Source organism: Porites lutea, chromosome 14, assembly GCF_958299795.1.
Source record: "Porites lutea chromosome 14, jaPorLute2.1, whole genome shotgun sequence".
NCBI classification, from domain to species: domain Eukaryota; kingdom Metazoa; phylum Cnidaria; class Anthozoa; order Scleractinia; family Poritidae; genus Porites; species Porites lutea.
Window position 1 is genome coordinate 16,084,659 of NC_133214.1, and position 25,775 is coordinate 16,110,433.

The 25,775-nt window shown below is 38.9% G+C and overlaps 1 protein-coding gene across 1 annotated transcript; it reads left to right on the forward strand.

Annotated features, from left to right (window-relative positions):
- Positions 1-9,013: 9,013 nt before the first annotated feature.
- Positions 9,014-20,180, forward strand: LOC140924262 (endonuclease 8-like 1). The gene is made up of 10 exons (XM_073374296.1): positions 9,014-9,560; positions 10,565-10,762; positions 11,330-11,408; positions 12,691-12,778; positions 15,504-15,631; positions 16,577-16,604; positions 17,608-17,696; positions 17,979-18,039; positions 18,617-18,675; positions 19,865-20,180. Exons 1-10 carry the CDS (start codon positions 9,175-9,177, stop codon positions 19,922-19,924), a joined length of 1,176 nt encoding a protein of 391 aa, XP_073230397.1. The 5' UTR covers positions 9,014-9,174; the 3' UTR covers positions 19,925-20,180.
- Positions 20,181-25,775: the final 5,595 nt, after the last annotated feature.

Below are 25,775 nucleotides of genomic sequence, written 5' to 3' on the forward strand. Positions count from 1 at the left end.
TTTGTCCGCAAAAAAGAAAAAACAAAACAAAACAAAACAAAAACACAAAGTAAACTAAAACAAAAACCAGAAAGAAAAACTGACACCTTGTAGAGAATACCTTTAGTAGCCTAAATAAAAAGCCGACAAACCGAAGGCTTTCATCGGCGTACTGCCAACCGCAAGAAACAGTGAAAAGCATGCAACCGAGAGTCTGCACAAGAAACCTCCGCTCGCCAGAGGCAATGAATAGTCACCCTTAACAATTTCGTCTGCACTGTGTACAGAATGCTAAATAACTGACTGAAAAGCACGGCGCACTGAAGGATTTACCGGTATAGAACCAACATGTACAGAATATTGATAACCTAAACGTAGTAAAAGTATCGCGAGAAAGTTCTGCTTGTTATTTATTTAGTGTGTCGTTCTAACTTTTGAGTCTGTGGGTGAAATCCAATGGTGTTACCATCCAAATGAAACCTCTTCAGCGGTACTTTTTCATGGTACTAATTATTCAGTGTGTCGTGCTAACTTTTGAGTCTGTGGGTGAAATCAAATGAAACCTCTTTTGCAACACTTTTGCCTTGTACTATTTATTTCTTGGGTGCACAAAAAGAAGATTGGAAACGTTTTGTGAACTTTCACTTTCGCCTCTGTTAGCAATGAAAGGGTTAACATAGTCTACCTCAGACTACAGTTTTTTAACAAAATTGTTTCTGAAGGGATTCTTCAGACAGTTTCAGTAAATGACAACAGCAAACACTTGCTTAACTTTATTTTAATAACCGTTCCTAAAGCTTAGTTTATACCAGAGTCATACAAACAGCCAAGAAAATTATCGTGGAAGCTGTCCTATGACTGTCTATTCCAACGAATACCAATATTTTTTCCAATCATCTTTGTTTTCATTTCATTTCTTTTTTTCTTCTCCTTCGTCATCTTCTTTTTGTTTTTTGTTTGTTTTTTTGAACAAAATTTGGGAGAAGGAATTCAGAGTGCATTCCTAAGCTGCTTTCACTAATGACACCTAGCAACCGGTTGTAAAAGACTAACAAGTCAAGTTTTGTTCAAATGCCGTGTTTAATTGCTTCTTAAATAGCTTCAAATCAATGCGACAGGTGATAGACGTTTAATAAAAAAAAGAAACCTGCGCGAAACCTTGCGCTCTTTAGCGGGATTATCAATGTTTTTAAAACCAGCCTTATTCGAGATTTAGCGCCGTTTGTTTTGATGTTTGTGAAGTCCGGTCTTAAAAGTCACATTTTTGTCAAACAGGTGGCGCGAAATGTTGACTCAAGTCTCTTTTCTTCCGCCACACGACACACTTTTGTCAGACCTTAAAACACACTCCAAGCCTTCAAATCGCGATATGATAACCAAACCTTTACCACAAACGCTGCTATATCGATTTGAGTTGCAGTTCAGTCTAGTTTGTACCTCTACTTGGTGTTCCTAAAGGCCATTTAACAGCTCATTAAATAATTAATTGCAAATCCCGCGATATTTAAGTACCACTGTTAACGCGTCGAAATCCCTCGAGAAATTAATTGATTTTCAAAACGATGCTCGAACAAATACATGACTCATCTTTGAGCGGATTTTCCCACGCTTTTTATTTACGATCGTCGAGAATCGCGCTGGAGATGCACGTGTTGAACGAACTCCCGCTGACAGACACACAGGCCTTCACGTACGATATTTTACCCGCAACATACTTAGACAGATAAGAAAAGACACATTTCAATCTGTTTCGCGTTGCTGGGATTGCGTGTGTTAAGCTGCCACGCATTGCTATACACACGGGCTGTTATCATACTGCCTTGTGGCGCCAATCGTTTCAGAATTACCACGCGAGAAACGCCGATAGCGCGCACAGGTTCTTCAGCTGCTAAATTGGTGACAATGCGAGCCATATGTTTGGGGTGTTCGGCGGCGTCCGGCGCGGCGGAAGCTTGTTTCTAGAACGCTTAGCCTCCTATGTACTCCCTTTAAGTACAAAATGTGAACTTAACAAAAATTTTTAAAAGAATTTCTTGAAACGATACTAAAATACAAATAAGCACTATGCGAAAGAGGTGCTGAAGAGATTTTATTTCAATAGTCACACCACATGATTTCGTCAACGGACTCCAAAGAAAACTACAGTACGTGTCGCCAAAATTAGTCTACGAGTAAGAGACATGACGTTTCTTTTGTAACAAGGGCCACGATATTGCTCTCGAATTTATCTTACTATTCTGCACGTTTCCATGACAATACAAGTACTTAACTTAGTTGTATAGGAATTTTATAACTACTTGAAAGACAGGCAAATAAGTCGTGAACTAACGCTTTGTACCGCATTTCCCACGATCCTTATGCATTGTTCACATTCGGTCTTCTGACAAAGACAATACGGTTATAATGCCTATGTTGTTGTTTATTATGCGTCGAACAATAGCTCCGGCAAATTTTCCTGCACACCTGTGTTCATAAAAGATTCCCGAGTTACGCTTCACTAACGTCATTATTGTAAAGTGTAAGATAGCTAGCGAATTTGGCACCTAGAAAAGGATTGTTCATTTTTCGCCACCGAAAAAGGACGAAAACAATTTATGACAGTTTTCCAACGTTCCAATAGTGTTTGTCCTTCTACCATGTGTTGATCAAATGTTCTGGAACGTGCTCCGGGTGAGCAGCGCACGCGATGAAACTAGCTTGTTCCATCGATAACTGACTCGAGTTCGAAGATCTAGCTTCCGGAAAGCTTGCATTGTCACTTGGCACAGAAAGCCTCATGTTTATAGATGAGTTTGGAGGGATGACTCATAACATAATAAGAACAATAGGCGTAATATCTTCGTTGGTAGAAAACAATAAACAAATCGTGGTGTTAAATCGACGCGTTTTAAGACTGTGTTAACCAGTTCTAATCAGTCCAGCCGACGAACAGACGACATCTTGACTTCGCACAAACTGCGAGAGTAATTTTTGCTTGGGGGAAAGGAAGAACTGCGAGGAAATGGCTATCCAGATGCAAGAAAGCGTCAAGTACATTACAGAGATGAACGCCAAAGTTAGCGAGATGGAAACCGAAGGATTTGAGAGTCTAGAGCTGGTCGAGTGCGCGTTTAGGGCTCTGAGAGAAGTCCTTCCGCAAGACGAAAACCGAGAAAATCTCTCAGACCTTGAAGTTCTTAAGCTTGCCATGGAATATATACAGGATCTGGAAGAGCTCCTTCACTACGAGAGCCGAAGCAACTGCCACTAATCAGAAGTGACTTTATTAAACACACAGCAAAGTGTTGTTGTCCGACGCGGGGTCAAGATTTCCCATCCGTGCAGCTAATGAACTTTGTCGAATTTGTCTCTAAGTGAGCTAGCCTGTTTGTTTATGAGACGCCATAGATGTCCTGTCCAGGTCAGCAACAGCACGAAATCGTCAAGTTTGAAATTATTAGAGACGGTTCTGTTTGTTTATAGAGAGAACGCATTGCGATCAAGACGTTTGAGATTATTAGGGACCATTTTTGAGGTTACCATGCCGGCCGCCTCTCAGCTCAGTGTAAATTCCTTGCGATGAAGTGAATACTTACTGATGTTACTGAGAACACGCACATTAACAGTCTTTGTGCAAAGATAGAAACTGCGTTTTTGTAAAGACAATCCATTTCAACGATCCGATTGTAGTCGTTAGTTATATGATTTGCCAATATATACTGTGTATATTAGTAAAAGCGTAGCGCATTTTAAGCGCACTTAAATAGAGCCACCCCAGTCACATCAAGATCTTTTTAAACTAAGACATTGAGAATGCTATTAGCTACAGATTTACAGGAATTACGTATTGCTAATCCCGCATCACGTTCTGCAGTTTAAGCGCGCTTCAGTGAAGTGTTAAACTTAAGTTACCGCCAGCTTCGTAAAAATATAAGAGATGTAAATAGTTATTCATAATTTGATATCAAAAATTGGGATGAAAATAAGTAAACTTCAACTCATGTTGGAACTGATTTTGTGTTCCATGTATCAATTTAACGTCCGAGACATTAATAAAAAAGGTACTTTATTTTGTATATTCGTTTTGACTGTTCTTTGAGCAGCGGGGAACTGGCTGATTATACCGCAATACGTCGACGAAACAAAAGCGTTTGTAACAACATTTAGCACTATAGGGCACATGGAAGAACCAGTCTACCTGCGTTAAAGTAACTTTGGTAAGAGGCGAACGGTGCCGCCGATAACATCTACCCCTCTGGTAAGACACGTGTTGTTTTTGCGAAAAATCTACCATTCGGAAATTTTTCATGTAAACTCTACGCAATTTTGGTTCGCGGTTTTCGGAAATCCTATTTGTATTCGCCGCGGAACTAGCGAAAAATGCACTAAATCGTATAATATTTTAAACAGCATATGCCACCTTAAACTAGCGTGTTCGATCGCAGCTGGTACTGTTTGGCAATGGCGGGAAAAACGTTACTATCAAGCATGCAATTGAAACCTCCGTTGTAAACAACTAAAAGACATCTGGCCACATGCTTGTTAGCTTACCAGAGCAAATGTCAGGTACCGATGTTATAATTTATGGCCTAGTTTATTGGAAAAGGTTCTTTCGCAAGCACTTAAGATATTATAGTAGCTTTTTTGCTGTTGTGGCGTTCAATTAGAATCCATGCATAGTGTTGCATTCATCCCCAGAGTTATTTTTGTTTTCGATCCTTTTAGTAACTCGCCATTAATTCTAGAGCTCTTTTACAGTGATTAATCATCACTCTTGTTCATTGAAAGCAATGTAGCGAGACGCCATTTTGAACGTATGTGACGTCACGGATGAGATTCAAAGGCATTATCACGAACCCACGGGCTATGATGCTAAATTAAAGGGAAAATTTAACAGCGAAAGAAATCACAGCTCATTGACAATTCGTAGTGACCGTATTTTGATTTGTTTGATTATTATCAAATTTAACACCGTTAGTTGAATTCCTTGGCCTGCAAGGCTTCTGCGCCCCGTGGTCTAGGCTCCGAGTAAGCCAGGTGTTTTAGCGGGCCAAAAAAACCTGTCGCTTTATCTAACTCTACAAATGGATTATCTTAACCAACAATGAGTGAAAACGGTTGAAATACCAATGCTTCGGGCACGGGCGAAAGAGTTTTAGCAACGCTGTCGCTGTCTTGATCATTTTTCTAAAACAGGTACCAAAAGTACAGAGAGTCACACTTTGTTTGCGCTTGAAGTTGTCGCAATCTCAAGCCCCTGCGAAAAGATACACAATTGATCTAGATATGCTTCCATTAAACAGAATCCAAAATGGTCTTGAATTGTCAAGCGTTTCAATTAGAAAGTCCCTCAGAACGGGCCTGCCTTAATTCCCTCAGAATGCCTGGCTAGCCCACCTTAATTTGCGGGTCTTTATTACACACATCATTGTTAGCTTTGCCTGACATACAATGATAAAGTGTGAAAATTGAAGGGTCATATACAGCTGTTAAAAGAATCATATAAGCTTTTTATAATTCTTTCAATGTTACCTATAAAGTTGATAGCAGAAATTTGTTAAAAAGCTTTACTGAAAAAGATTTTTCTCCAAGGAAATTTCAGGATAATTTCAGTCGTGGCTTCCTCGATTGACATTTAAGAGACTCACCCGGAATTCTAAATTATTTTTTCCAAGTAATATTGGCCCGAATGAAACAAGTTTATAAAAACTTGTGGCCTCATAAATCACTCTTGTTTGACTTCGTTAGTCACCAATGAGCAGTGGACAAGCAAATTACTGACCGGTGAACAAGGAAGTTATTCACCGGTGAACAAGCAAGTTATTCATCAGCGAACAAGTAAATTACCGGTAGGCTATTAACACTTTGCCCAACACCTTTGATTATTGTGTAAGGAAAACGTGCTCAACTAGTCGATACTGTGTTGCCCGGGACGTGTTATTTTTCAAAAGCAAATGGTTACATGATTAGAGGAGTACCGTTATCTTCAAAAGAAGGACAGGTTGTTTAAACAAAACACTTTCCATAACATCTCTTCTCCATAGCTTTTAACATTTCTCGTCACGGTGATCGGGCAAAGCCTGTAAAAGTTTTATTATTATTGCATTTCTGTACACCATGAATTACACTGAACCCCCAAAGAAAGCTGAAGGAAAACAAAAAGGCGCACAGTCCACTATATGTGAGGCACATTTCTTCAAAAATAGCTGCCATTCTCACCTCTTGTCCTTAACACCAGAATTACATATGCTGTTCAAGTCGCCACCCTAGTAAAGAATCTGAACCTCCCTAAACCGCGGTCTTTGTTTCAATTCACTAACTTTGTTGCTTTTCATTGGCGGCGCTTTATTATAAATGCTTCCAAAAGATAAATTTTATTTCACCGGGCTTCGTCTTCGATCGCCATGATGATTTTTCAAACGAGCCAATCAAATGGGTGATTCAACAGCGAGTCCGCGTGGCGCGAAAAGCGGGTGGCGCTATTGTTCGACTTTTCGTACGAGATTCCAAAATATCCTGTTATTATTGCCCGGGAAATGTCTGTAATTCTTTTCTGTGCATGATATCGGCACACTGGGCAGATAAATTTAAATACCACGTAGTACAAGACTTCTTCAAAGCCTGCAATCGAACTTCAGAATTATCCCTCGCCCGATACAAAGTCTTTTTTTTATTAATTCTTTACCGGCACATGCTGTTGTTTGTTTTGCATACCAGATAATTAATTGCGGTCAGACACGTTTCATGTTTAGTTGACAACCTTCCTGATAAGTTTTCAAGTTCTTTGACAGCCTTTTGGCATAATGATTTGGGAATAATCTCGAATATTCTGATATGTACATCAGCGTATCATGCACGTGTATAAGACAGAAATAACAAAATGAACATCGCGATCGGAATTGTCACACACTGGTTTTGATAAATAAACTCCTAAAGTTAAAACCACTTGGAAAAACAGGAAATAAGCCTTTATGAATACGATCATTTGCAATGCGAAGGTATTTTTCACGAGGGGTTGGGGGGAGGGGAATACTTAAAAAAATTTTGTACCGGGAGGCTTTGAGTAATATACCATTTTTGACAGACAAGGAACCCCTTTCGTACACCATCTATTGACAAATTGTATCCCTTAGCTTTCACATACCTAGTTTAGAACTTTGATTTCTATTTTAACTGCTGTAAAGGAACTGTATTTAAAATATGAATAAATCACAAAACCGGAATGTTTCCTAGACTTTTTCATGGCCACAAAATGCATTTTTTGCCCCTTTGAGACCGACATGAAAGATTTTCTACCCTTTCATATACCGTAAAATTCCGAAAATAAGCCCCTCCATGTATAAGCCCATCCAAATATACACCCCCCCCCCCCCAAGCCGGTAACGCAAAAAACCGTTCGTTAAATCTCCCCTCCAAATATATGCCCCCGGGGGCTTGTACTTGGAAAATTGCCCTCAAATACAAAGTAAAACAAAGCAAAAACGGTAAATTTTCTTCCAACTATAAGGCTAGCTCGGTCGATTTTGAAACGCAAATTTCCTTCCGTAGATAAGCCCGGGCTTATTTTCGGAATTCTACGGTACTTCAACAAGTGAAACCCCTACCATATACCTGAACCTTGGAGAAGGTACCCCTCTCAGGCGGAGCCTCCCCGTATAGGTGATTATTTGAAGTACTCCCTGCCGTTCAAGACTTCGTACTACCCTGGAAGGAACAGCCAATCAGCTTTGCCTATTGAAAAGAGATAAGGGATAAATAGGCATTTTGAAGAGTGAATCAAGCAAATATTCATTAAAAAGCTTTGAAACATATGCCAATAAATCGTAATTTTTCATTATACCATTCTCTCTGGAATCTATTCGCATTTACTAAAGATTACTAATTACTTGCGGAGTCAAATTGTTGGGGGAAAAATAAAGAAAGCCAAGTTTTCTAGAGACGAGAACAGCAGCATCCTTCAACAAAACAACAAACAGTAGACTTGTACACGCATTTGCAACCTCTCTACTACTCATGCGGGACGAATCCTAGGCGAATCCTAGGTACTACTACTCTCCGGGGTAATATTGCATGTTTATAACTTCCAATATAGACCACACGTTACACGGCGGTAGTCTACGCCCAACTAAAAACTCCCTTGTCATGTAAAGCGTATTCGAACGGATTCTTTGAGCTCTTCCGTACCTGAATGTAGAAGACCGCGGCTCTGTGATTGGTCCGCTATGGGCTTAAGCTATGGGCACTTCCACACCCAACCTCGTACCCAGAGAAAAGCCCTGGGGAAGAGGCTGTTCCGTACCGACTCCAAAATAACACCACAGATTTTCATAACCCGCCTCAGTTCTTGTGTCATGATTTCTTAGTTTTGTGGTTTCTTGGCCAGTATAATAATATTGTCATTATTTGTTTCACCGACCAGGAGTCCGAACGTGCAGTATTTTAGGGGGGTCTCAGTTGTGTGCGTAGCTTTGACGCTCTAGTTGACGGTTTAAGTTTAGAGCTTTTGACGGTTGACGGTTATTAAGTGGAAATTTAGTCCAAGAGTTAAAGTTAATATTAACTGTTGTATAAATTAATATTAACTGTTGTGATTTGGAGGTTTTCTTGGCCTTTTACTCATAAAAAATCTAAATATTTTCACGGATATAAGAAAGTTTTAAGGCCTTGTAATACCGCTTTCCCCCTCCTTTTTGACGAAAATCTCACTCACATCCCGCACTTTTTTTCATTGCTTCCCGAATCCCGTTTTTTGTTTCCAAAATACTAAAGTTTATAAAGTTTATAAAAAAGACCAATTGCTGTAAAAGCTAATAAATGTAAGATGTAGATTGGCCCTTTCGACTGATATTTTGATTTTACGGGTGTTTTAAGGCACTGTAAAAAAGGCTTTTTATACCTCAGTTTGATGGGAAAAAGAGGGAGTTTTCCCGAATTCCCGACACTGACAGGCAAAAAATCCTGCATCCCGTGCCCACATTGAATTGAATCCCTCTCCAATTCCGTCAAGATATTTTTCGTTTTCCCGAATCCCGCAACGTATTTTGGCCCGAAAATATCCTTCCGGGAGTCGGGACAAAAGGGCCCGGTGAGAAGAGACAAGGCACCATTGTCAAGAACGCCTGGTAGTTTTCATTGTTATGCAATGGTCGTGGAATGATTTTGTAGCACATTTGCAGAAACTTCTGAATTTATTTACTACTGCCTGAGGATTTAAAAATGCCAGAGGGACCAGAACTTTACAAAAACGCTCAGATGGTGAATCGAGTTTGTAAGGGACTTGTATTTAGCGGGAAGATCATGAAATCGGTCGTTAGCACAAAGAACCCAGATGTAACATTTCCCGCTCGTGAATTCTCCATCCATGCAGAATCCAGAGGGAAAGAAATGGCGCTTGTTTTAACTTCTCTCGCCTCAGAATGCAAGTCAAAGGTGATCAAGCAGGAGAATGGCTGGGGAAAGGAAAGGATGAGAATTCTTTTCAGGTTTGGAATGTCGGGCAAGTTCACGTTTGGTCCTGTGAAAGATATTCATAAACATGCACACTTGAACTTTTACACGAAAGACAAGCCGTTAATGGTATTGAGTTTTGTGGATGTTAGAAGGTTGGTTTTTGTTTCCCTTAGTACCAATACTGCTGAAGCAGCTTCAGGATAGCTTAGCTACCTCCAGTTAGAAAAAATTACTCAATAACCCCCAATATCTATATTCAAATTCTCCAGTCTGGTCTCCCTACAGTTCCTTAAAGAATTAGTTGAGAGAATTTGTAAAAGATCAGAAAGATCAAAGCATTGTCCCTCTGCTGATTATTTTATTGCTGTGAGTATTGGCTGGCAGCAAGACTGTTAGTGATTGTCCGTATGGCGCCTGGGCACTTTATATGCATTCATCTCTAAAATAATTCCTCCACCAGGCTCAGGTGGCTGATTTTGTTATCCGCGGGATAATGATTTATCTGGTGGATAGTGTATCCACCTTTTGAACAATGGGCCCAAGATTTTTTCCAGATTGGGCGAGGTATGCACAATTTTTTTTGTCCGTATGGGGCATGGGCATTTTTTCTCTCAATCTGTTCAGAGCCATTTTTTCCTGATGACAGGTTGATTACTCTGTAAAGGGTGAATATGGTACACTGTATGGCCAGAAAGTGGAGTTTCCCCTGTAGAAAATGACTGGTATGGTTGTCATATCTTCTGGGACTAATTATTGTGGACTGGTACAACTTCGGGTGTTGTGGTAAGAAAAATGACCACTATTAGAGCAGAAAATGATGAAAAGTATTTGTGCCACAACTAAATTTCTGGTACCCCTTGAGCAGGGCTTCTGATATTTCAAGCAGTCACAGAGCTGTGAAATTCAGGTAAATCTGCAAAATCCAGTGAAATTCACAAAAACATGCAAAATACCGCAAAATTTGCTAAAAAATCTATCAACTACACATTGAAGGTGAATTTGCCCTCCTCAATATATTATAACTTAAATATATTAGCATTTAGTACTTGCAGAGTGTGAAAATGTACCTTAAAATATTAGATAGTAATATATGAAATTAATTTACTTTCGTCTTTGATATATATTTTGATGTTATTTATATTATTGTTCTTTTCAGGTTTGGCCGATGGGAGCTGACAGATGAGTGGTCTAAAAATCGAGGCCCTGATCCAATGTTTGAGTATAAGGAATTTAGATCAAATATTCTTGACAGCCTAGAAGATAAAATTTTTGACAAGCCTCTGTGTGAAGTCATGCACAATCAAAAATACTTCAATGGAATTGGAAACTACCTCAGAGCTGAAATAATATTTAGGTCTGTTACGAAAAAGAATAATATATTTTTTTGTAGTGATGAATACATATTAAGAGGGGGGTGAACGGGCCAAGGGACCGGTGGATTTTGAAAATATTACAGCAGAGTGCAGATTTATCCATCTTTTGGGCCCAGATTTTGGACTTTGCGTGTAAAAAAAATATTTTTGCCCACATTTCGGACAAAGGGCGAAATTTTAACGGTGGATTTAGTTAATAAATCATAATGGGTTGGTGGATTTACCTACCCCTATTCACCCCCCTCATGTAACAATATGATTTTCATATAGACGAATGAACAAAAAAAATAAAAAATGCTAAAAAAGATCATAATTTGCAGTAAAGGATGCAACTTATGCAGTTGCAAAAAGAAAGCCTGAAAAAAGTCAGGCTTGCCGGGATTCGAACGCTGACTTCTGCAATACCTGGCAGCACTGTAACCAATTGAGCTAGGAAGCCAACTGGGAGCTGGTCATTAAATTGGTGCTGTTAAGCAAGTGTACAGGTTTTTGATTTTAAGATCTAATGTGCTTCTGAAATACATGCTTTTGGCTTGTTTGTGTATCAGATCTGGCATTCCTCCTTTTACTTGTGCAAGGTCTGCACTTGAAAAGCTGAAAATAAAGCAGGAGAATGATGTTTCTGAGGTAACTATTTCATGAAAGATGTGTTTGATTTGTTATGCAGCAAGTTACAGGTATATGCAGGGTTGGTACAGGGTCTTGAATTCTTGAAAAAGTTTTGAAATTTGTCCAGCAATTTTCCAGAGCTGGAAAAAGTCTGGAAAATGGAGATAAAGTCTGGAAAAATGGTAAAAAGTGTTTTTTTTTTTGTTTATTCAAAGCTACAACAAGTGCTAATTAGAAGTGAAATGTTTTCTGTTTTGGTCAAATATTATTCAATCTTGCCTGTGCGTTTTTTATGTCTCTATTGATCACCTAAAGTATCTGATAACCTTGAGTCTGGAAAAAGAAATTATTGTTTTGGAGAAAAGTCTGGAAAAAGTCTTGAATTTTGGATCCAAAAATCTGAACAGATCCTGTACGTATTTTACAGGTCAAATTTTATTTCAGGTTTATTTTGATTAAACCAAGGTTGATTCCCAATTTCCATTTTTTGTCTCCTAGCCCTAGCTAGAAAACAAAGGAAATTGAGAATCAACCTAGGTTGAAAAATTTTAACCTTAAATCAAATTTGACCTGTAAAATACATTGGAGGCAGCTTTAATGAAACTCAGATCAAATCAACCTTTGTTACTGTATCCCTAATCTTTGTCATTAGTGACATACAGAGGTTGTTTCAATCCAGTTTTGCTGATGGCTGAGTGGAGGTGCTATGTTGGGGGCAATAATATATAATAAATTGTTATTACAGTTTGTCTTTTAAACCTACAAGTCTAGTGATTATGCTTACACATGTTGAGATAATTATGTTCAGTAAGGGAAAAGTTTCTGATATTGCATCTTGATTGACCAATCAGGCTAAAAAACAGAGTTTAACTCCATCAACTGATGTGCACAATTATCCTAAACTCTGATTATCTGGACCCGGTTCCTCAAAAGATGGTTAAGTTTAACCCAAGATTAAGCCAAATTTTAAGCATGGTTTTCTTGTCTAAGAACATGTAACTCGAGCTTACAAAATACTGTTGGGCTTTTACTCTGATATAGTTATGATAACACAAATGTTACTCTAAGCAATGCATATAATACGAAGGTAAATACAAATAGGGAACAAAACTTTAATCCTGGGTTAGCACTAATCGGCCTTAGAGGAACCAGGCCCTGTACTGCATAGGTTGTTGAAACGTCGCCAATCAATCACTTCCAACAACAGTCCTACAGCTATACTTACAGTTGTAGTAAATTATGTGCACATAAAATTTTACATTCAACTTTTCTCCTGTTTTTTTTTTTCCTTCCTTTCTAGATCCACAATCACAAGAAAGTCAAACTTGAAAACTGTCTGGACATCTTAGAACTATGTAATCGGGTACCCAAAGAAGTTATTAATCTGCGTAAGTTTTTAATTGATCTTCTTATTAATAAGTTGCTACAATCCCAGACAAAACTACTTGAGAAAGTTTTCCCCATCATATCCACTTTCCTAAGCAACAAAACTATTTCCAAAACGACGTCTTTGCGGAAAGAAAGCCCCTTCCCCCAATTCAATGTTGCTTCCCACAAACGCCCAGGGATCAGGCTTTCTTTTGAATACACAACAACATTGCTTTCAGGGGAAGGGGGAGAGGGAAGAACCGGTACAGCTGCGATGTTTAGAAAAATGCTGTCCAAGTATACAATTTTCTCAACAGTTTTGTCCAAGATTGTGTACAAGGTGATTCGCATTTTCTCGCAAGAATATTTGCAAGGACAAAACAAAAACATGCTAATCAAGAACACTTTACAGAAGCAATTTTGAGCACAAAGTTTCACGCCACACCATCTTCTCATAGGAAGGCAAGACCTCATATACGTTTTTTGCAGCACCCTCTTTAAAACAGTCAGATTTCGCTATAGCCGAACAACGCGTGCTAATTGTTACATATTTTCCTGTACTTCCGGAATGGAAGGCTCGGAAAATGTGAAAAGTAATTTATCTTTTTCAGAAGAGTCTGAACAAGACTTGGATGACGGTTCTCTTCGACGAAAAGGAGTTCATAGTGTTTATTTAGGGACATAATAGTCAATCCGATATGGAACCGTTTCCCGTCACGTGGAAATTGCTTCTCAGAGCTTATAATTGGTTAAACTATGGGTGTTACAGAAACTTTGTTTGTTAAAAGTCGGTTAACTTTTTATGATAATTCCATGGATAGAATAATATTACGATTAACAAAGCATTGAAACGGTTAACACCAGTTCGTTTTCAATAGAGAATGACCTTCTGATTCTTATTAAACTTCCCTGTTAATCGTTGTTAACCGTTGCTAATCTTCGCAGCCGCTCAAAAATGTCCTGTTAATCGTTCCGACTTGCAGATATTGTGGAAAGAAAAAGATTAGAAGTCAACTATGGCAACTTTTACCAAGCCTTGGTTTACAAATTATCAATTTAGGTCATCATTTTTTCCAGTCACTGCTGTAACCCGAAGACAAAACGTGCACTTTTACATGTCACGCGATAGTACATCTTGTCACGTTATCGCGCGTGACATTTCTAGATTTCATAGTGTGTTTCTTTGGACTGGATATCGCCACAGTTTCAAAAGTAAGCATTCAAATGTGAAAAGTAAAAATGCAGCTTTTGTAAATATTTCATCCTCTCTCCATTTGATGCTTTTATTCATTGCAAGTGCTTGCCCATTGACTATTTCGGCGATGGGAAAATTGTTCAAAGTTGTCGGGTCACGCGCTCTGAAAATTCAGCAAAAGTTTCATGTGTTATTTGTTAATCGAATCGTAGTGGGTGAAATTCCCGTTTTCTGGCTAAACTGCTTGACGGAAACGTCCTTTTCGTCCTCGAAAAGCGCAATGTATGCCCGCTACTCTTCACTCAAAGCGCGCGTAAAAACCATGCATGGAAAATGAATTTCGCAAACGTTCTTGACTGACCACTCCAATCAAGTAAGACAATACAATTGGTTTTCTTGTCATAAACGCCTCTGTTTTCACTCATTTTGCATTAATTATCTACTTTTCTTTGAAATGTACTACATTTATAAAGAACAGGCTTATTTGGCTGCGTTAAAGGCTGCAAATCGCCTTTCCCAGTCAAATACAATCCCGGACAAAACTACTTGAGAAAGTTTTCCCCATCATATCCACTTTCCTAAGCAACAAAACTATTTCCAAAACGACGTCTTTGCGGAAAGAAAGCCCCTTCCCCCAATTCAATGTTGCTTCCCACAAACGCCCAGGGATCAGGCTTTCTTTTGAATACACAACAACATTGCTTTCAGGGGAAGGGGGAGAGGGAAGAACCGGTACAGCTGCGATGTTTAGAAAAATGCTGTCCAAGTATACAATTTTCTCAACAGTTTTGTCCAAGATTGTAGATATAACCTAAAAATTCTGCCTTCTGATCAATTCTCTGCTGTAATAATTACAGCGGAATTTCACTATTCCAGGACTAGAGAAATTACAGTACTGAGCAAAACCACTTTTTCATTGAGAACAGTTGATTGCAACTTGATATTATGTTGGGCTGTGATCAGTAGAAAACCTTTGCAGTGTGGTAGCATTTGGTTAAATACCCTTTCACACCTCATAGTGGCTGAAGAAAAAAATTCCACGAAAAAAGTCCTTAAAAAATAGCTGGTACTTTGCAAAAGTTCTGCAAAATAGGTTTCATTTGAATGGTAACGTCACAGGATTCATCCGCAGATTCAGAAGGCAGAACCACCTAGTACAGCTTAATAAACAGTAGCACTGGAAAGTACTGCTTAGTAGCTTTCATTTAAATGGTCACACTTTAGGATTTCATCCACAAACTCAAAAGTTAGAACCACCTTGTACAGCATAATAAACAGTACCACTGGAAGGTTTGCTTAGAAGCTTTCATTTTAAATGGTCAAACTTAAGGATTTCATCCACAGATGAAGAAGTAAGAATTATGACAAATAATCCCACCGTGATGATGTTTTGGAGGGAAGGGCTCAATGGCCTTGCAATTAATATTTTTCCATATTCCTTACACTGTAAACTTGTTAGTAATTCTTTTCTTTTAGAATTCAAAAGTTTGTTCATTTGAATACATGTAAATTAAGTTGTTTTATAGTTCACTGAATTTCTCAACTTTCAGCTGGCAAAGGTTATGACCCGTCAGGAAATCATTCAGATTACTCTGGCTTCAAAAAATGGCTTCAGTGCTACTACAATTCTGAGATGAGAAACCTGGTTGATCATGATGGGAGGACCATGTGGTTTAAGGTCATTGTTGTTTTGTTTGCTTTTCCATAAATCAAACTTATGCTGGCTTTAACCGTGCGGCATGAAATTTTTGCGGGAGTTTATTTTTGCAGATAATTGGCAATTTTATGTATTTTGCGGGAACTAATTTTTGCCATTAGGACAGTTTGGTTTTTTTGCTGGAAATTAATTTTTGTGATTTTCAGAAAGTCCTGGACAACTCAATGATAATATTTTCGTTTTTACTGAGGACATGCAATGAATTATTTATTATTTCATTATCATATGTAATTATGTAATTATTACGTATGATTTTTTTCAAACAATACTACAGCATGCTTACCCTATGTAAAACCAGTGACAGGAGTTTTGCCCATCATTTTAATCATTATTTTTCAATTGAGACAAGTTGTAGTTGAACAGACAATTTCCTAGTACTGTATTTTTTGTAGTGAGTTTAAGTTAGAGAATATTAATTTACTCTGGAGTAAATTTTTCGCAGGAAAGATGTTGGCAGTAATTAATTTTTGCAGGAACTTATTTTTGCAGATTGTGGAAAAAAAAACAAAATTAGAATCCGCAAAAATTTTGTACCACACAGTATTCGATATGCCATTTAAGCTTACCAGTAATTCAATTTGTCTGTTTACAATAAGCCAAGTTTTCCATTGCCCTAGAACTTTTCCAAAGAGGGGATATTAGTGAAAAATGAGTGTAATTCCCTTGTAATGTAAATAATAATTATTAGTATAATATTTAATGCTTATATTCATGCACAAATGTTTGGCGCTTGGCCTCAATTTCATATAAAATAACTAAATTTTAAGTCACTTGTTCATGTCTGAGCTGAGAAACATGTCTTTGTTTACAACAAACAGCAAAAAATTAAAAATTTCATCAACTTAATAACTCTCAGTCCAAAATTTCTTTTGAAAACCAATGATCTTGCTCTGTTCTTTTTGACAGGGTGAAGCTGGACCAATGGTACCCAAAGGTGAGGGCAAAGTTATCTAATGTGAACATCCTTAAGATTCAATGTAATTTGAATCATGGTCATGTCATAGTTGATCAGAGAACACTTCTATGTGTCTTCCTCCTTAATTATTTCAGCAGTAAGCTCGGACATCAGCATACAAGGGCACCACTGGCTGCCAGATTATCAGTTCATGTATTTATTTGTCTATTCATAGTTATTAGAGAACACTGGTCATGAAAGACAACAAATATCAAAGATAAAAACAATGGTACTGCAGTTTATGGTGGAGGCTCCCCAAATATGCACAATCCTTTGTTTTCTGGTGGCAAATTGTGATGGAATAAATTAATGGGACGTGTTTATTGGTCAATAAGATTAAAATACTAGTAATGCTATTGAACGTTGTACACTGTCAGGTCCACAAAAACATATAACAAAGGAGTCTGACAGGTTTCATAACCATTCCAGTCTATTAACTACGGTCGACTGTCACCCCACCACTTACGATCATATGTATGAAATGTGAGGTGATAAAAAATGTAGAGGGGACCACACCAGTGCCACCAGAAAATAAGAAAGGGTCAACATTGGTTGAATGGTTGGTTAACCCTCTCTTCCCTTGATCTGTCGTCATGTCCTTTCTGGGTTGGGGAATACAGTGCAGTTAAAATGGTTCATTTTAAGGTGGAATACACCATGAAGGGGGGGGGGGGGGGGGGGTTGGGGGACTCCCGTATGAAAGGGAAAGGGATGCTTGTCGGAAATTTTGAATGCAACCCCTTTCATATGGGAGTCCCTCCCCCCCCTTCCCCGGGGGAATACACGATGATCTTAACACTGGAACATTTCAAACGAGTGGAACTAGAATGTCTGAGCAGTAGATAAGAGAGGAAGGAGCATTATTATTAAATCCTACTGAGAGGGCATATTAAGTTTTATTAGAACAACATTTTTAAGAAAAACAGGTTTTCAGCCTATCTTCAAGGCCATTACAAGAATTAAATTTATTGATTATGTCTAGAGGCAAAATCAAGAGGGATGCAGAAATCTAGGAAGAGGAAGAGAAAAGAAAACAATGAAGAACAAGACAATGATACAAACATCAAAGTGGTAAGTTAATAGTTTTATATGTAACAATATCAGATAGGACTTGTGCAAAGGTACCACTCATTCTGCCTGGAAATCCTTCATCTACCAGGCACAATGTTCATTAAAGAAGTGTAATTTATCCTTGATTAATCGAATCCAACCAAAATAGTGACATAGTTACATCCTTTATTTTTACATTTGCAGCTTTGTCAATGGAAGATCTATTGTTCAGTGCTATAGTTTAGAGTTGCTTGCACTTTATTTGTAAACTGTCTGACAGGCAAATGTGTTATGTTGTTACAGGAGCAGTCTTCTCCTAAGAAAAAGAAAACAAAAGCAGCACCAGTTAAAACAAAGAAAAAAGGTTTGTCATATAACAGTCACCACGGATCATGCATGTAGCAAAAGGACTATGTCGGGTTATTTTATACAATTTCAGCACTAATATATCAAACAATCACAGAATATCTCCAAACTTTAGAAAAACATATAAGATAAAATTGATATGAAAAGCCTGTGAGCTGGCTCTCTTGGGGAGTACAGAACAGAGAAAGTTAGGAGGCTGACAGGGAGCCTCTTCACTTGCTAAGTTTTTAGCAAAAAGCCAAATAGCATGGATGGGTAAAATTCGCATAGATTTAAATGAGTTACATGAAGGAAAACTTGAAAAAGCAGTCCCAGCTTGTTGCTTGCTTACAGTGCTTGGGATTTGTTGATAGAGAGATTAAGAATCAAGTTTACTGTGAACATCTCATTCAAGTTGGTGCGATTACCCAAGTTAAGAAATGAGCTTATAAAAACTTTCCAAATTAATTCAACTTGTGGAAACAATAATTATTATAAATGGCAAAACTAGTTATTCAAAATTTATTGTTCCCTGAAATAACAGTACTATAATACCTCTTAGCTTTAACATTGTTTGCTATTTTCCTTTGTGGCAGAGAACAACAAGAAAAAGGTCATTAAGAAACAGTGCAAAACCAAAACACCAGTGTCGAAGGTGATTGTAACAGTTTTTTTAACTGATAATTAGATTATGACAATTTTAGAACTTATTATAGTTTGCAGTAGTCATATACCAAACAATTTCAACAACATTGTTGAGAAATTTTTAAACATTTTTTCAAGGGACACATTATTTGTTATATGGAAAAACACGAAGACATTACTAAATCCAATCTGAAAAGAAGGAAGCTTTCAACATTCACAGATAACAGAATACCCACTACAATGGGTGTAAAAAATTAGTAGCTGATCAATGCACTTGGGCGCAGTCACTCATGGGAGTCGGTCTTTGATGAGCAGTTCTAAGTACCATAAATTCTCTATTAAGTTCCTCCCTCTCAAATAAGCCCCCCCCCCCTTTTTCAGGGGAAGAAATTCAATACCCCCCCCCCCCTCTCTGTTAAGCCCTCCCTCCTCTCCTGGTTTATTTGCCAACTGCAAGGTCGGATTTGTTCTTTGATCCTCAGCTGCATCACCTCCAACTTCTTGTATTTGAGCTTTTTAACTTTGCGTTATAGTTCTTTATTAAATTAAATAAGCCCCTTGTCTCAAATAAGCTTCCCCCTCCCTCAAATGGCCTGAAGTAAGTAATCCCCCTGCTCTGGGGGGCTTAATGGCGGGTTTACCGAATTAAGATTGGTTATGGGAAGTGGTCGCTCAAGAGAGATGGTCACGCATGGAATTTTGACTGTATAAGCTTTTGGGAAACTGCCGAGCTACCCCTTTCGTTAAACCAATGTTTATACTCACTTTTAGAGCAAAATGTTGGTTTAGGGGAGGAGTAGGCGGGCAGGTTTACAGACTCTTTTATGGATCCATAAAAGTAAATTTTTCATCCCCCACTTACCCTCCCTAGACAGTGATGCTCGTTGACAAGATACCTGCGAGAAATAACAAACAAGGTTGCCTTGGTTGTGGAGGGAGAAGTTCACATTTTATTATTATTATTATTATTATCATTAATATTATTATTATTATTATTATTATTATTATTATTATTATTATTATTAATTTTTATTTACTTATCCTTTTTTTGTTAAATATATCCGAAACTGACTATCAGACATCACCACGCCCAAAAACAACCGCAATGAAAATTCAAAGCAAGGATAGAGTTGATCCACAAAATATACAGGGATGTCGTTTGTAGCATGACAAATGTTATGTTTTCTTTCTCTAAACAGAAAGAACCTGTCAGAAGAAGTCTTCGCATTAAAAGAGCCCGAGAGAGGGACGGCTCGTAACATCACGTAATTAAGAAACTGACGTGGGATCATGTGAAATCATTTACATTTAAGAGTATTTTTCCAATTTAATTTACAGTATATAGCGTTTTTCTTATTGCAACCAACGAATTCTCCTTACCAGCCAAAAGGATGGAATGATTAGGCGATTTTAACGTATATTAAGTACAGTTTTATTATAGTTAAACAAAGTCGATGTAATTTGACTTACATTAAAGAAGAAAACATATTACATTTAAAACGATAACCTGTTTACAGTTCTTCAGCTACCACATGCTGCTTTGTTATATATACTAAATTCCCTGGGGGTACTTCCTTATAATTGGCTAATGGCGATGTGCCGCTGGATGCGGTCGCATTTTCACGACTGGATTGACTATAATGGGGTCGCATTTTCAATAGAGTTACTAGAATGGGGTCGCACATTTTCGTATTTGTGAGGTAAGACACTGGTTAGCAAACGTACCAGGATGTTTGTACTGTAGGTGAAAAGTAAAGTGTTCTTCATTCAATTTAAAACTGAATGTGTCAATTCATTTTAAGATGACCTATTTAAAGGATTAATAAGGCAGATACATGAATAGAAAAGTGACTAAGTTGGGATCGTGAACATTTTATTTGCCCAAAAGTGACTAAGATGGGGTCTATAATTGGCTACAGAATAGACTATAATGGGGTAGGGGCTCTGACATGCCAGCAGCACATACCCAGCAAAAAATTAACCCAAGTACTCCCTCCCCCCCGGGACTAAATGTTTCAGTTCTTTAGCTAGCGGTCTGTGCTGCTTTAGGGGCTATTAGCACGATACCGGAATGACTTTCATTCTGGAACGAGTTCATATCATTTCCATATATTTCTCTGTATTTGTTTACATGATACCGAAACGAAATTTCGTTCCCGTACTAGTCATTCCGGATTGAAGTCATCCCGGTTTTCAATCCGAATGAAGTTCTCGCTCTGGTTCGAAATTTCATTCTGGTATCATGTAAACTGAAAACAAACTTCGTTCCGTATTGGAAGTCGTAAATCGTGTTTATATCGTGTAGTCTAAGGCGAGTGGCGCATGGGTATCTGATCTGGCGCGAGAGAACGCCTTAGGCTGACTCCTTCTAATTTTTCGTGTGAATGCAATACGAACTTCACTCTGGAACGAATCTCATTCCCGAATGAAAGTCATTCCGGTAGCATGTAAAAAGCCTCTTAGAATCGAACAGAGACTTGCGTGCTTATCCCTACCCTTCCATATACCTGAAACCTGAGAAAGGTGCCCTTTTCAGGCGGAACCGCTCCGTATTATCCCCACTATTAGAGAGATTAAGATTCGCGTTTGCGTGAATTTGTACCACGTGACCAAGTTTTCCCCGTATTTTTCGTTTACTGCTTATTGCTTCTACACGAGAATAAGTAGTTTTATGCCAGTTTTATCCGTAAGGATCGTTCTGGACTGTTTTTATCTGTTTATTTCTATTCTGAGAAATTCTCAACTTGAATCTGACGTTTGCAGTTTGCCGTAAACATGAATCGTAATCTCTCTATTATATACTCATTTTCACAACAAAGGTTTTGCACTTAACCTCGTTTTGAAAGTGAGGGGTGTTATAAACTCGGAAATGGCCTAATGACTTCATAATATATGCTGCTAAAAAAAGCTAATGAGTCAGTCCCCCACCCACCCACGCCCCCCCCCCCCCCCCCCCAAGTTCTTTGGCGAATCAAGGAATCCTTTTTTCCCCTTGCTTCCTTCCATAATCAGCTTCAGCAGATGATGGACCTTGCCAAGGTGCACTCTCTTTCCGGCTGGCATCAGGAAGAGGAGCACTTCTTGTCTTCGACACGGTGCGTTTTCTCTGGGCCTGAGGGAGGGGAGGCAGCAGACAACTTTTGCCTGAGGGTGGATGAGGAGCAGAGCTAGTTCTCTCCAAATCCTTCTTTACAGACGAGTCCGGGAGTAAAGTGAAGCCTTTGTTACGGAGATGCTCTAAAGGAATAGCTGGCAGGACAAAAAGCCTCCCGTCTTTTGTTTTACCCACCAGCACTTTGCCCAGAACACACGGTTCGCTCTGTCCAACTGCCCTCTGACATAAAAGCTTTCCAATTTTAGCTGCGTTAGACCTGGGGGAGGTAGGAGGGCGCTGTGGCTTCGGGCCCCACAGCCCAGGTGCTGGCGAGGAACCCACGTGATAACGTGATACTTTCCGCTGCCCAGATTGATGGATGATTTGCTGCCTTGAGCTTGAATTGTTCTTTATTGCCGGCGGGGTCTGAGGGGGCTTGCTTAGGCCACCCATTGGCCTCGTGAGAGTATCCCGCGTGGATCTTCGCGGAACGCGTAACGTCCTCGGAAACCGAAAACGGTTAACCGTCGGGCTCCTCGGAAGCAGATTGCGGTCGTGGGGCGGCTGCTTAACCTTGCGGGTTGTTGACTCGCGGGACTTTCTGACGGACTCGAGAGGTAAAGAGGAACACGCATTAATTTTAGGGCTTTTTGGTCCCGGATATAGTAGGCGGTGTGTGGAAGATTCCGCGGTGCTCTCGCTTTCTTCGGGCTTTTCATCAGGCAGTTGACACGAAGCTTGGCGTTTGAGTTTTCTGCGCAAAGCAAGATGACTTGTTGGCGGGATTGAAAAAGGCATCTGTACACCATTTACCTGCTGGGAGTCTTTATTTTCTGGATATCGTGAGCTCTCCTTTTTGCTTGTTTTCAGTGGCTTTTCAGCGGTCACCTGCTCTTCAGATGTGTATTTGATCATCACTTCTTCTATGCATGTTGCATCCCATGTATTGCTTTCTTCTAACTCACACTGAAGGTTCACACCGGGCGAAAACACTCGATCGCGCGGAGTAAGGGGACAAAGGCTTTCAATGTCATCTCTTTCTGAACCAGATAGGCGAAGCAGACTGAACAGACTTGAGGGACTCGGTAAAGGCTGAAAACCACTTACAGTGATTTCATTACTGCCCGATTTTTCCTCGTTGGAGAGTTTCATAATTGAGAGACTTGATTCCTCTTGAACAACAGTGTAATCCTCGTCGTATTTGGTCCTTTCCTTTGATTTCTCCATGTTTGGATCAACTCCAAGGATTAGCTTCCAAGTTGTTTTGGATCTTTCTGTGGCGATCACCTTTTATTTGTTCAATTCCAAATTAAAATTCCTCCCCATCTTTACATTGATAATCTTTAAAGCCTTACAAATCAATAGCTATTGAATTCAATGCCATGTTTTTCTAACCACACCCGAAACAAACAAGCATCACACACACGACCAAAAATGTAACACCTTAACAGCATAACGTGAGAGATACTTCCTTTGCGTTAGTTTGTTTTCGGAGTCTTGCTCTATTAACAATCTAATTTGTTTTTCTCTCTCAAATTTAAGTTCAAGCAAGAAAATATTTCAGGTGAAAAATGTTGTTTTTCAAAACGGTTAACGCAAACCACGCCCAAATGTGTTATTCTTTCAAGCTGATTGGTCCAACGTTAATTTAGAAAAATCAATAGCTATTGAATTCAATGCCATGTTTTTCTAATCACCCCCGAAACAAACAAACAAACACACACGACCAAAAAAGTGATAACTTAACAGCATACCATGAGATAGACTTCCTTTGTGTTAGTTTGTTTTCAGAGTCTTGCTCTATTAACAATCTAATTTGTTTTTCTCTCTCAAATTTAAGTTCAAGCAAGAACATATTTCAGGTGAAAAAATGTTGTTTTTCAAAACGCTTAACGCAAACCACGCCCAAATGGGTGTGTTATGTTATCCTTTGCTGATTGGTCCAACGTTAATTTAGAGTCTTCTAAGTATTGCCTTTGGGCGTTGTACTGATATTAAATGAAGCCTTTCAAATCAATAATCTGTGATTACACTGACACACCCCACACTCTTAAATGAACGTAAATCAGCTAGAGGTGAGATCTGCGATCTCTTCGTTTGTCAGTACCTGACTTTCCTCTGAAATTGCAGGTAAACGTTGTCCGATGCAAAACCCTTCAAATCGCTAGAATTCCCGTTTCAGCTACAAGAATGTCAGTACACGATTTTTTTCAGGCTAAAACGTTTATTTGCCATGCAAAATGAGGTTGAAAATATTTGATCTATTCACTTGGGGGGCAGACTCGTACCCAGTCGCTATTTATGTGTTTTTGGGGTGAGAGAAGATTGGGGGTTAGGTTGAGGAGCGCGGAGTCCTATGGGAAGGTATGTACTTGGCCTCGTTTTGAAAGTGAGGGTTGGTTTTTGGAAGTTGTTAAGGGCCTGTTGACAGCCTGAGTATCAGGTGTTTGTGGAGGAAAAAGGGGAAAAGAAAAGCGAAAATCTCCTGTCTCGTAGCCCCTTAGAAAAGCCTGATATTCAGACTAGTCTATTGACGGACCAGTTTATAAGTGTCATATTTTGCAACAGTTATTTTATATAATGAAACGGTAGTTTAACCCGTCCAGGGCCCCCGCAGGGGGAAGGGCTGGGGGAGCTAGGGCCCCTCACTTTTTGAAAAATAAATAAATAAAATTAAGTACAGTGGAACCTCGATACCTCGTTATAACGAATATATTTTGCCACATTCGTTAACTTATATCGAAAATAAAAAACTGCTCCGCGGGCCCTGACGTCTAATCTTTGTTCAAATAACCAGCCCTAAAGTTTGAATTTCTATACTTTTAACTCCTACCCAGATCGCACTCTGTTTTTGCAAGGATCCGCCTTTCACAAAGATGGCCAATTTCGGTTTCATCGCACTAGTTAAGAGGCACAGAAGCCTAGTTGAGGTTTGACGTTTGGTTTATGCAGCTTTCAGTGGTCATTTCACCAGAAACATAACGAGTACATAAATTAAGAGTGCAGGAAAAGTCAGTAACGCACTGAACCAGCCTCCTCCTTAGGCGCTTCGTTTTTCGCAATATAGAGGCGAGCGACTGGTGATGAACCCCAAGGGACCATGGGAAGGATACAGACGGCAGGCGAGAGAGAGACGTCTGGGTACGAGGCAGGCACTGAAAGCTACAGACCGTGAGGAAGGTATTTTCATTCAGCTAGCTTTTGTCTATGGCTTGCGTTACTTGTTCAGGGACGAGCTCTCAATTATTTTTCATATGATGTGACCAAATAGATTCATTGCTGGCTTATTAAAACAGTTAAGAAGTCATTACACAGCAAAAACTATAGATCGAGATAGAACTCTTGTTTTCACGCTTCACAGGACACCAGTCTAGAGGTACGACAGGTTTTGATTCAGTAGTTAACCATTTGAACACCAAAGAGAATTTCATTTTGGTTGTATGATGACTATGATCCCCGTTAGAACTAGTCGATCTGATCATAGCTAAGTGTCGGTAGTCCAAGCGAATTCGGCTCCTATGAGATTTTGTGAATAACGCCCAGCTATCAGAGACATCGTTTATGGACAAAGCGGTTTTGTTTGTCGCAATTTTAGGGAAAGTCCGGGACAGATTTGCATAATTTGTCACAAACAAACTTCATATCATTTTGTTTAATAAAATGTTTGTATGCGAGGATGGTGGTTCTTTTTACTTTCTAAAAAGGCGAAACATTTTAAAGTTTCGTTCGTTTTGCGTCCTGGAATATTGGCGAAATGACTCTCTTCCAAATAAAGATTTTGCTGAGATTGTTTTGACTAGTTTGAGACAAATAATGTAAATTTGCCTTATTTAAACTGGCTAATTTGGTTTTCAGTGAAGTGGATACAAACTTCACATCATCATTTTATAAAATTAACTAGCCGTGTAAAATAATCATACTGCTAAGCTGCATGTTGACATTTTCTCATTAATATCTGTTGGTGCATCATGAAGTTTTTTAAAATATCTTAATTGGTACCGTTCAGGACTCGTTTT

Excerpts from the sequence above, each read along its gene's own strand:
- LOC140924262 (XM_073374296.1), top strand. The coding sequence starts at position 9,175 with ATGCCAGAGGGACCAGAACTTTACAAAAACGCTCAGATGGTGAATCGA. Across the intron at positions 16,605-17,607 it reads TGGACCAATGGTACCCAAAG|AGGCAAAATCAAGAGGGATG; the intron begins GTGAGGGCAAAG and ends GATTATGTCTAG. Across the intron at positions 18,040-18,616 it reads AGTTAAAACAAAGAAAAAAG|AGAACAACAAGAAAAAGGTC; the intron begins GTTTGTCATATA and ends CCTTTGTGGCAG.